This window comes from Budorcas taxicolor, chromosome 1, assembly GCF_023091745.1.
Source record: "Budorcas taxicolor isolate Tak-1 chromosome 1, Takin1.1, whole genome shotgun sequence".
Taxonomy (NCBI): Eukaryota; Metazoa; Chordata; class Mammalia; order Artiodactyla; family Bovidae; genus Budorcas; species Budorcas taxicolor.
Window position 1 is genome coordinate 130,288,303 of NC_068910.1, and position 12,871 is coordinate 130,301,173.

Genomic DNA, 12,871 nt, shown 5'->3' on the forward strand with positions numbered 1-12,871 from the left:
TATAGGAACAATATTATTTTTTCAAAGTCCACATAGGTGGTGGTGGTAGTAAATAAACTATCAGTGAAAATGCTATTATTAAGTACAATAAGTCCTGTAGGACTATTGATTAGTCACTTATAGAGTGGGTAGCCATTCCCTTCTCCAGAGTATCAAATACACAGAACAAGTATAATCATGTATTCTCCTTCACTTATGCCCATCATCTTAAGTAAATCACATTACTTTTTCTTTTTTTTTAATTTTAAGAGTTTAGTTGAGCAAAAATCAGTTTGAATTGGGCAGTGCCAATAGAAGTGATTAGGAGTGCTCACAGATAGCTAGGGACAAGGCGTTTATAGATAAGACCTGAAAGCAAATCAAGGAATTATTGAATTGGCTATAGCTTAAGTAGCTGCTTTATTCAGGAAAGTGTAGTTGGCTCTTTGCAAGTGGTTGTCCTTAAATTTCAATTTCTTTTTTTTTCCTTGATAGTTTTACCATGAAGTTTTACCATGATAAAATGGATATACGGCACTGTCTTAAAGTATACACCGTAATGACTATTTACATACATCATGAAATGATTATTACAGTAAAGAGTAAACAGTGATTCAGTATTTCTATATATAATGATCACCACAATAATTTTAGTTATTAACTATCACCATACAAAGATATTACATTACTGACTATATTTCCCATGCTCTACATTTCATCCCTATGACTCATCTATTTTGTAGCTAGAAGGTTGTACCTCTTAACTTCCTTCACCTATTTCATTCATCTTCCCACTTCCCTCTTCCAGCAATGACCTGTTTGTTCTCTGTCTATAACTGTTTGTTTTGTTATGTTCATTTGATTTGTTTTTAAGATACCACCTTTAAGTGAAATCATATAATAGGTATGTTTCTGCCTGACTTGCTTCACGTAACAAAAGATCCATCTATATTGTCACAAATAGCAAGATTTCATTCATTTTGTAGCTGAGTAATTTTCCATTGTATACGTATATATCACATCTCCTTTATCCATTCATGTATTGGTGGGCACTTAATGTTGCTCCCGTATCTTTGCTATTGTCAGTAATGTGGCAGTGAACATAAGGGTGCATATGTCTTTTCAAATTAGTGATTTTATTGGGTTCAGATTAATTCTGGAATTCTTTCTTACTTGTTCAACCACTACTCATCAGTTGGACATTGGACATAAGATGAAACACTTTTGTCATAAAGGGTCTAGTTTCTTATCAATCAGAATGAGGAATACAGTACTGTGGTTCAAGGAATATTTATAATTCTCCTTGGAACTTCTTCATGTATTCCATTGTTCTTGTACATAATGTAAAGTCTGTATTGGAATTTTGCCACTTGCTTCAGGTCTCATTACTTAGACTTTTCTCCTTAACCATATAAATGACTACACAACCTTTAAGCTAGCTCCTTTTCTACCCCAAACTACTGTATTTGTGTCTACTTTAATGGGATTAGCTTTTTTTTTACTCCCTGCTCAGAAAGTTCAGTTCAGTTGATCAGTCATGTCCAACACTTTGCAATCCCATGGACTGCAACATGCCAGGTTTCCCTGTCCATCACAAACTCAAAGAGCTTGCTCAAATTCATGTCTATCGAGTCAGTGATGCCATCCTCTGTCGTCCCCTTCTCCTTCTACCTTCTATCTTTCCCAGCATCAGGGTCTTTTCAACTGAGTCAGTTCTTTGCATCAGATGGCCAAAGTATTGGAGTTTCAGCTTCAGCATCAGTCCTTCCAATGAATATTCAAGACTGATTTCCTTTAGGATGGACTGGTTAGATCTCTTTGCAGTCCAAGGGACTCCCAAGAGTCTTCTCCAACACCGTGGTTCAAAAGCATCAATTCTTTAGCACTTAGCTTTCTTTATAGTCCAACTCTCATATCCATACACAACTGCTAGAAAAACCATAGCTTTGACTAGAGGGAACTCTGGCAGCAAAGTAATGTCTCTGCTTTTAATATGCTGTAGGTTGATCATAGTGTTTCTTCCAAGGAGCAAGCATCTTTTAATTTCATGGCTGCAGTCACTACCATCTGCAGTGATTTTGGAGCTGAAAAAAATAAAGTCTGTCACTGTTTCCACTGTTTCCCTATCTATTTGCTATGAAGTGATGGGACTGGATGCTGTGATCTTAGTTTTTGAATGTTGAGTTATAAGCCGGCTTTTTCACTCTTCTCTTTCACTTTCATCAAGAGGCTCTTTAGTTCCTCTTCGCTTTCTGCCATGAGGGTGGCATCATCTGCATATCTGAGATTATTGATATTTTTCTCGGCAATCTTGATCCCAGCTTGTGCTTCTTCCAGCCCAGCATTTCTCATGATGTACTTTACATATAAGTTAAATAAGCAGCATGACAATATACAGCCTTGACGTACTCCTTTCCCAATTTAGAACCAGTCTGTTATTCCATGTCTGTTTCTAATTGTTGCTTCTTGACCTGCATACAGATTTCTCAGGAAGCAGGTAAGGTGGTCTGGTAATCCCATTTCTTGAAGAATTTTCCACAGTTTGTTGTGACCTACACAGTCAAAGGCTTTGGCAAAATCAATAACGCTGAAGTAGATGTTTTTCTGGTATTCTCTTGCTTTTTTGATGACTCAACAGATGTTGGCAATTTGATCTCTGGTTCCTCTGCCTTTCCTAAATCTAGCTTGAACGTATGGAATTTCATCGTTCATGTAATGTTGAAGCCTGAGCATTGCTTTGCTAGCATGTGAGATGAGTGCAATTGTGTAGCAGTTTGAGCATTCTTTAGCATTGCCTTCCTTTCTTTGGGATTGGAATGAAAACTGACCTTTTCTAGTCCTTTGGCCATTGCTGAGTCTTCCAAATTTGCTGGCATATTGAGTGGAGCACTTTCACAGAAGCAACCTTTAGGGTTTGAAATAGCTCAAATGGAATTCCATCACCTCCACTAGCTTTGTTGGTAATGATGCTTCCTAAGGCTCACTTGACTTTGCATTCCAGAATGTCTGGCTCTGGGTGAGTGATCACACCATCATAGTTATCTGGATCACAAAGATTTTTTTTTTTAACAGTTCTTCCATGCATTCTTGCCACCTCTTCTTAATATCTTCTGCTTCTGTTAGGTCCATATCATTTCTGTCCTTTATTGTGCCCAATTTTGCATGAACTGTTCCCTTGCTACTTCTAATTTTCTTGAAGAGATCTCTAGTCTTTCCCATTCTATCGTTTTCCTCTATTTCTTTGCATTGGTCACTGAGGAAGGCTTTCTTATCTCTCCTTGCTATTCTTTGGAACTCTGCATTCAAATGGGTATATCTTTCCTTTTCTCCTTTGCCTTTAGCTTCTCTTCTTTTCTGAGCTATTTGTAAGGCCTCCTCAGACAACCATTTTGCCTTTTTGCATTTCTTTTTCTTGGGGATGGTCTTGATCACTGCCTCCTGTACAGTGTCCCTAACCTCCATCCATAGTTCTTCAGGCACTCTGTCTATCAGATCTGATCCTTGAATCTGTCACTCCCACTGTGTAATTGTAAGGGATTTGATTATTGATTATTCAGAAAGGGTGATCATAAATCCTTTTTAAAATGAGCTTCCTCTTTCCATTGAATTGGAAATTGATTGTCCATTGACTAGAAACATGACTATTAAGTTATTTCCTGTAGAACTTTATTTGGCAACAGCACTTCTGGACTTTAGGTTTGATCAAAATTGTCTAATAATCATGTATGTTATATTTTAATTAGATTATCAATTAACTCAGTAAATTTAATTTAGTGTGCTAGGTGCCTTATGAATAGATAAAGTTTGGGCTTCCCAGGTGACGCAGTTGTAAAGAACCTGCTTCGCCAATGCAGGGAGATGTAAGAGACATGGGTTTGATCCCTAGGTCAGGAAGATCCCCTAGCGTAGGAAGTGGCAACCCACTCCAGTATTCTTGCCTGGAAAATCCCATGGACAGAGGAGCCTGGCAGGCTATATTTAGCCCATGGGCTTGCGAAGTGTTGGATGACTGAGCATGCACACACACAAGAGTGTACAGAAAGTCAGTGAACCAGATTGAAAATATAAATTTGACATGCTGCATGTTCACTGTTACATAAAGAGGTACAAGATGAGATCCTTCTTGGAATTTACCATTCACTGTCCTTTTTTTTTTTTTCATAGTGGTCTGTCTGCCTAACATCAGAATTCTGTTTTTCTCTTCTAACAGTTTGCCAGCTCCTTTTCTAAATAAATTCTAGGAAATATTATGGTTTAATAACAAGTTCTGGCAAGAAGATAACTGTGAACTTATCCCTCATGTCTTTTTAAAAGTGGTTAAGGAGCATAAGTAAAAAACTAGAAAAAGTGTTGCTCTGGCTGTGGAACAAGTTCCCAGAATTGGTCAGAAAGCCCACTGTGAAGATAAAGGCAGAACAGAAAAATAAAGAAATAGTATAATGGATCTCTAACCTTACAAGTTTTCTTCTTACTATTTAAATGCCAAGCATCAGGAAAAAAGTAAATAATTTATCACTTCATGTAGACAAAGCTACAGTCTCTCTGAGAACTCTGAAAATTATGTTTCATATATACCTAATTTTTATTTCAAGTGACACTATTATAAAAATCCAAACATAGCTTTGTAGAAATGCAGTAATTTTTCAACCAGACAGTAATGGATTTGAATCCCAGTTTTGCCACTTATTAGCTGTCAGTCCTAGACAAGTAGAAGTACGAATTCTTGACCTCAGTTTCCTCTTTGTAAAGAAAAGTTGTATATATGTCTTGAAGTGCTATTTTCAGAATTAGAAATAATATATATCATTGTCCATATCAGACACTTATTTAACAGTGGTTGCTTTATCATTATTTTTAATGACATAATCTTGTCATTTACGGTATAAACTCTGCTAATAATTAAGTGCTACTGAGTATATAGTAAATTTTATTGTTTATATAGCTATCACTGTAACAAGTGTAAAGAAATTTAATGCTGACCAGATATAAAATTTAGATATTTTAATTGTAATTTTCTTTCTTTCAGAATTACTTACTGTCATCTACCTTTCCAGAGTAAATGGCTCTATGTTGGAACAGAAAGAGGAAATACACATATTGTAAATATTGAATCTTTCATTCTTTCTGGATATGTTATCATGTGGAACAAGGCAATTGAACTGTAAGTTTGAACTTGAATACCACTATATTTGTATTAAATATTTTTTAGAGTTATATAGTACATATATATATATATCAAATTCCAGAGTTATCTGAAGCATCAGTAGCTAATTTATGATGAATTTGAGTGAAAAGTTCATCTAAAATAATTGAAAACTATAAAGTTTTTTAAAAATAGATATTGTAGTATTAACAGATGCTAATTTTAGCCTTAAAATATTATAAATAATTAAGGTCTACTATGTATGCAAGCTTTGTGGTAAAATAGTAAGGCTTATTCTAAAAGGTATACATGAACATCATGTTATTTCTTTATAGTCAGTATAGCCACTTCCAGTGGGAATGGAAAGAGGATTGTTATCACATATAGTTTAATTTTAAAATAATCATGGTCAATTCACATGTTTTTAAATACTGATAGCTTATTCTTTTGGAGAAAGCAATGGCACCCCACTCCAGTACTCCTGCCTGGAAAATCTTATGGACGGAGGAGGCTGGTAGGCTGCAGTTCATGGGGTCGCTAAGAGTCGGACATGACTGAGCGACTTCACTTTCACTTTTCACTTTCATGCATCGGAGAAGGAAACGGCAACCCACTCCAGTGTTCTTGCCTGGAGCATCCCAGGAACGGGGGAGCCTGGTGGGCTGCCATCTATGGAGTCGCACAGAGTCGGACACGACTGACGTGACTTAGCAGCAGACTGACGCGACTTAGCAGCAGCAGCTTGTTCTTTGCTTGCCCCAGTAACATATTTTTCTGGGTTCTAAAAAGATATCTTTCACATTGTGATGTATACAGCTTTTTGGATATGTGGCTGATGGCTATTACCATTTTCACTTTGGCACTGACATTTACGTTTCTGCACATGTAAAATGTGAAATCCCTCCAATATGAAACTTTATGGAATTTCAAGCCATCTTTTGTAGTATATATAAAAATAATTCTCCTTGTCAGTGTGTTAATTGGGAAAACTATTTTTCTTTAATAAAGGTTTACACTCTGTACCTACCAGGTCCTTAATAAGGTACATTTGACTTGAGGTTGACTCATTCTCTCTCTTACATATACATATTCTAAGTTATATAATTGTTTTTCTCTAAAACTCTGATAAAAACAGCCTATTTCCATGAAATTTTACTTTGGTTTTCATAATAAATCTACTATTCCCTATTCCCAATATTTCAGTGTACATGCATATTGCTTGATAGGAAGGGGATATTAGCAGTTATATTCTTATTACAATTATCCATTTGTATTGTGTCCTAATGAGTCTTTTTTTTAATTAATGGTAACTCTTCCTCATTAGAATAAGAATAGCTTCAGGGCAGAATTCTTTGTTTGTTGCTCATTATTTTTTTTTCTTGTTTGTCTTATTTTGGTGATTTCCACAGAGCGACTACTAAATAACTAATGACAGTGAAAATTAGTATGATAAATAGATACACAGTGCTGTTGACTTAAAGCTTTCATTTATAATTATGATTGGTATGAGCTTTTTTGTTCATATATATTTTAATATTCTATGTATATATTTTTAAAAACATTTGTCCTAATATGTGTCTCTCAAAAAGTATTTATTTTTTCAGCTATTTGGGAAAGGATTTTCCCCCTATAATCTTAAATCTATAAAAGCATTACATAATGCTGAGCTTAATATTTGTTTTCATAATGTTTTGGGATACTGATAGACACAAGTAAACCTGAGAGATAGAGATTTTATACAAATTTGCTATTAGTTACAAATAGTAATAGATTTGTGTTCAGTTCAATGCTGCTAAAGTAATTAAGAAGTATTTTTTTGTAAACAGATCAAATATTTCACCATTTTTACAGTGTTATTTCTATATTCATTTACCTAACAAATCCTTTTCATCATTCAGATTAATACTACCTGAACTGTGACTGATACCCTATATGTATTTACATAGTTTATATACTTTATATTTTCTGAACTAATGATTTTAAAATGTATATTATAAAGGAGGATAAAGCTAGGAGAAATTAAAGAAATAAAATAGAAAGGCATTTTTATTTTTCATAATATCTTATACATGTGATTCTGAATAGAATCTCCTATTTACATAAATAAAGTGTTTTATGGAGTTGTATGTACCTATGAAAATAACCTTGAAATATCCTCAATAAATTATTAGTAGCCACCTTATCTCCTGACTGTTTATTGCTTTATTTAGACCAGATTTCCAAAAGTGTGTTCCATGGTAATATAGTCCCACTGAGATAGATATAATTTTAAATCCCAACTTCCAACTTCCTTGAACAGTCTTTTAATTGCTCTCTACCTCTTGAGATACATTAGGAAATGCAAACCACTTAGTAATATGTGTTAAGAGTTTGCGACAGTAATAAAATATGCATTTAATTAAGAAGACTCATTTTATAACTAGAACTTTACACAAATTTTAACAGGACATTTTAAGTGTGAGAAATGCAGAATTATCTTTAAGATGCGATATTATTTCTATTTTAAGTTCTTGAAATACTTTTCATTCAGTGCTTGTCTTTTTAGCTTGTGTTTTCAGTGAAGTCTCCCAGTTGTAATTGTAGGCAGTTCTCATAATTTTAAATTGTTCGTGTTCTCATAGTGTATATGTTAGTTATTTGGAAACTAGAGGCCATTTTTGTGATGTCTATAGAAACAATAATGTCTATAGAAAATAGTCTTTATAATAATGTCTTTATAAAATAGTAGTATAACAAAATGACATTAAAAAATTTAATTGGAAAATATATTCCAGGTTATAACACAGAGATAGGTGTTTCTGCAGAGCAGTCCCAGCTTTAAAAAATAAAAGGGGGGGGGAACCTATTTCTTCTACATGTGATTAAAAATTTGAGCATGAAGTTTAGAACTAAATAAATATAAGGCTTACCGTCTTCAAATATATTTTCTGAGCACTATGATACGCTAGCTCCTGGAAACCAGTATAAACTAGAAAGACATAATTTCTCTCTTCTTGGAGATTCCAAAGTAATAAAGGTGAGATTAAGTAAAAAGGCAGTTGCACTATATTGGAAATATAATGTTGCAAGTTTTTTAAGAAGGATGCCTAATATAGATGTGAGGTCCTAGTGAAGTATCTGTGAAGGAAGTTACATCCATGAGATCTGAAGGATGAGTCTCAGTTAGATGAACAGAGAATCAATTGGGGGAGAGGGTTTCCAAGGGAGGAAACAGAAATGTTAAAGGCTAGAGTGTGAGAGAGGTTTTGTTCCATGCACAGAAATTTTAAGGAGTTTAATTAGTTGGGAATGGCTAGGAGAAAGGATGGCAAGCGATAAAGCTGAGAAGATAGTAAAGATACATAGTATGAAAGTCTTATAAGCCAATTTGAGCATTTAGACTTTATCCAAGGTCAGGAGCTAGGTTTTGAAGGGTTTTAAGAGAAAAATTCACTTGACCGAACTTGCACTTAAAAAGTCTACTCTGAATGCAGGTATGGAGAAATCATTGAAAAGAGAAAAGACAATATTCTTGGCAAAAATTATGGAGGATTTAGGAGTGAAGATAAGCTGACACATTAAAGAAATAGTTAGAAGACAGAAGAGGCAATATTTGGGTCTTGTGAGAAGATGTAAGAGTAATAGAGAATTGAGTGAGTATTTGGCTTGAGTAACTATGTAGACAAAGGTGTCATTTAGTGAAAGAAAGCAGATGAAGTAGGTTGGGAGTAAAATAATGAGCTAAATTTTAGGTAGGTTGAGTTGTGTGTATTTTTAAGTTATTCAAATGGAATTGATATGGGAGAATGGAAGGATGTGGGATATATGGAATATATCAGAATATTCTATATATATTTGAACCTAATGACGTCAGAATTTACATAGACATTGGAACTATGAGAATATATGAGATTGTACCTGGAGAATGTATATAAATGAGGTGGCAAACTTGTAGACAATGAACCAGTTTTGACTCATGGGTGTGTTTTGTTTGCCCATCAGAGTATTTAAGTATATTCTGAATTATTAGTTTCCAGAATTTAAGAACTGGTAGAATAGAGATGAAAAATTGAATTTCCAGCTTTTCATAAAAACAATTCCTAATGAAACAATCCCAGTCCATTATTCTTGCATGGCAGTCAGAAATCAGCTGAAACTAACAACTTTCCTTTTATAGGTGGGTAATGTGTTATCATTCACATATGGGCTTCCCTGGTGGCTCAGGAGGTTAAGAATCTGCCTGCAATGCAGGAGACTCAGGTTCGATTCCTGGGTCAGGAAGATCCCCTGGAGAAGGGCATGACAACCCATTCCAGTATTCTTGCATGGAGAATCCCATGGACGGAGGATCCTGGTGGGCTACAGTCTGTGGGATCTCAAAGAGTTGGACATGACTGAACGACTAACACATTCACATTCAATGTGCTAACAGTTTGACACAGTTGTTATTCAGCCTATTGAACTCATTTGCAGTATCTACCTGGCTCCCATGGTCTCTTGAATTCATGATCATATATAATATGGGAATACATTTCAGTCTAGAACAGAATACAAAGAAATACCAGTATTTAAGATATGGGAAGAGAAAGTCCACAAAAGAAACTATCAAGAAGCCATTGTGATGAATGGGAGGAAGAGAAATAAATAGGGATTTTAGAATTACTGGGCATTGTTTAGATGACTGTCCCATGAATTTAATTCTATCTAAAGCAATTTCTATGATATTTACGGAATCCATAGGACACAACTGCTTTTTAAAGTAGTTTCTAATGGCCATAATTTTTGCAAAGAATGCTTGGTAGTTTTTGAAAATTCAGTGTTGGTGAAAAAAGTCATGAAAAAATACATCAAAATGTTAATAGTCATGAGAGTTTTCCTTTTCTGTTATCGTCTTTAACTTTCAGGGTTCTTTTATTTTTTACAATTAAAAAAAAATTTCTTCTGTAGCCTGAAAAAGTTATTACAAATAACTTTAGATTTTTTTCTAAACTTAAGTGTTTTGCAGAGTCTGTTAAGTTAGTCTTGCATATGGTCTAACTTGCATATGGTCAGATTTGCAATGTTGATTTGCATATCATGTCTCTAAGAAGTTCCGTAAAAGAAAAAAAAAATTTAACTTTAATCCAGACTTTCCCAAACTTTTTTTGATATAGAACATTCTTTATGTGAAACACCTTATATATTCACTAGTTTATCATGGGATACACTTTGGTACTTATTGTTCCAATCAAACACAAGAGACATAGAATTTTGGTTTATTGGATATTATTAGTTACTAAAAGATAATTGAAGGACATTGTCTTTTATCAGAGCCCTTTATACTGTAATAAAGCAGTATAATAATATAATATAGTATAATAAAGCATTTATATGTGAATATATATTACATATAAATATAGGAGAACTGCAAAAAACTATATAAACTTTTCATGAAGCCTTTTCTTCCTGAACATATTCTAGAATGCAAATAGTAATTGTAGTATTGAATTATTCCAACGATTTACAACGAACTTAATATATAGTATTTATTGAGTACTGTTTTGGTATTACGTTAAGTGCTGTATGTGTATTCTAATCCTCACTATTATTCAGTAGGTTCACTGCTATCATCTCCATTTTTAAATGAAAAAATTTAGGACAAAACCACTGATAAGATATGTAATAAATATGTATTTATTAATAATTCTTTGAGTTACTCTAGGGAGTTGTATCTGGGGAACCTGGAGTTACATAATTTGTCACTTTTGTCTGACTCCAAAGAATTTCTAAAATTTAAATTTTCTTGTTTTGTGCAGAATATTTGATGGTTTTCACGTGTGCCTAAGAAATAAATTATAACTATGTCAAGTATACTTATAATAGGGTTAATCTGGCACAATTAGGGCATTGAAGACAGGATGTGGAAAAATTAGCAATAATCTATGTCATATCAGTTCATGTCATATTTAATCATGATATAATCATACTCAACAGTGGTATCTGTTAAGGTAGGAAACATAAAAAAACATGCCAAATATTGGAATAGGATAAATTTAAAGTCAGGTTAGCAGAGCAAAGATCCTTTTAACAATATGCTGTTAGACTGTTATTGATTATCCTAGTTAACCAGATAAATGAGACATAACCAGTGAAGTAGGTTTCCCCAATTTCTCAGATTTTTGTAAGATACCTATCACTGGCAAGAGTCTATTTGTAGCTCAAAGGAGCCCCTGTACTACCCATTAGAAGCAAAATCAGAAATTTCTTGTCAAAGGAAATTTTAAATTTGATATGTACTTTGCAGTTTAGTTGAAACAGGTTTACAGCATCACCCTTGTGGTCATATAAGTCCTTTGTCTGTATAAGTACAACTTCATTCTTAAATTTTCAGAGAAGCAGATCTAGCAACACACAGATAAGTATATAAGGTAATGAAGAATGTCATTATTCTGTGGATTAATGTTCTTAAACCAGATTTTTAAAAATAGTCCTACTTTAATAGAGTTAGTAGGGAAAAGAAAAATATTCTTAGAGAAAAACAACCAAGAGCTCAAATTAGTTTATGCTAAACTCCAGAATATTGGGAGTTATTTCACTGTAATCTTAATTCCTTTGTTTCAGTCTCTAATGGCAAAGTGTTTTAATGTTTTTTTAAAGTGACTCTCTTGAATTGATTTAACAGATCCACAAAGACTCATCCAGGTCCAGTTGTGCATTTAAGTGATAGTCCAAGAGATGAAGGGAAAGTGAGTATTACAGTACCATTATTCTTGAATTTATTTTTCTTATTCTTGAATAAAGGTGTTTATTATTGTTATTTTATATGTAACATCTAGTACAGTGTATTCAGTATAATCTAAAATTAAAACATGTTGAATGAATGAATGAGCAAATGAGTGTATTATTTACACTAATAATGGTTCCAGATTGAATCATTAGTTTTACCTAGAGTTAAGTTGATATTTAATTATACAATTTTGAGAAAGGCATATAACACATGTGCTGTGTTGTGCTAAGTCACTTCAGTCATGTCCAACTCTTTGCAACCTCATGGGCTATAGCCCACCAGGCTCCTGTGTCTCTGGGATTCTCCAGGCAAGAATACTGGAGTGGGGTTGTCATTCCTCCCCCAGAGGATCTTTCTGACCTTGGGATTGAACCCAGGTCTCTTATGTCTCCTGTACTGACAGGTGGGTTCTTTACTACTTACTAGTGGCAGAATTTTGAGAAAGGCATATAATATGTTGAACAATTTTAATTATCAAGTATTCTATGCTTAAAGATAAAAATATTATCAATATAATTAATCATTGGCCCATGATATTCAGTAATGGTAATGATAAACAGCAATATTAAATAATCATAAATTAGCCAATCTTAATTTTATAAATAGATAATAATATAGAAAATGTTCTCAGATTGCAGAAATAATAATCTCCATTATTTATAATTTTCCTTTAATGATTTGACCCTTGGGTCAGGAAGATTCACTGGAGGGAAGACATGGCAACACAACAGTATTCTTGCCTGGAGAATCCCATGGACAGAGAAGCCTGGCAGGCTATAGTCCATAGGGTTGTAAAGATTCAAACACGACTGAGCAACTGAGCATGTACTCTTTAATGATGAGGAACAAAGTTGATAAAAGCTCTGAAGTGTCACTTTCATTATCAATATTGTCTCTTCAAGTGTATATATTTTTGCTAAATACTATATAAAACGCACAAATAAATTATATAGATTTGGTTCTTTATTTTTAAATAATATAAACTGGATTAGCCTAATCAATAC

At 33.7% G+C, this 12,871-nt stretch overlaps 1 protein-coding gene across 1 annotated transcript in view; it reads left to right on the forward strand.

Moving 5' to 3' along the window:
• STXBP5L (syntaxin binding protein 5L) overlaps positions 1-12,871 on the forward strand; it is a 308,945-nt gene that overhangs the window by 118,275 nt on the left and 177,799 nt on the right. Inside the window, exons 5-6 of the mRNA XM_052639468.1 lie at positions 5,006-5,140; positions 11,763-11,826. Of these exons, the coding sequence (XP_052495428.1) occupies positions 5,006-5,140; positions 11,763-11,826 (199 nt within the window). The remainder of the gene's footprint in view (positions 1-5,005; positions 5,141-11,762; positions 11,827-12,871) is intronic.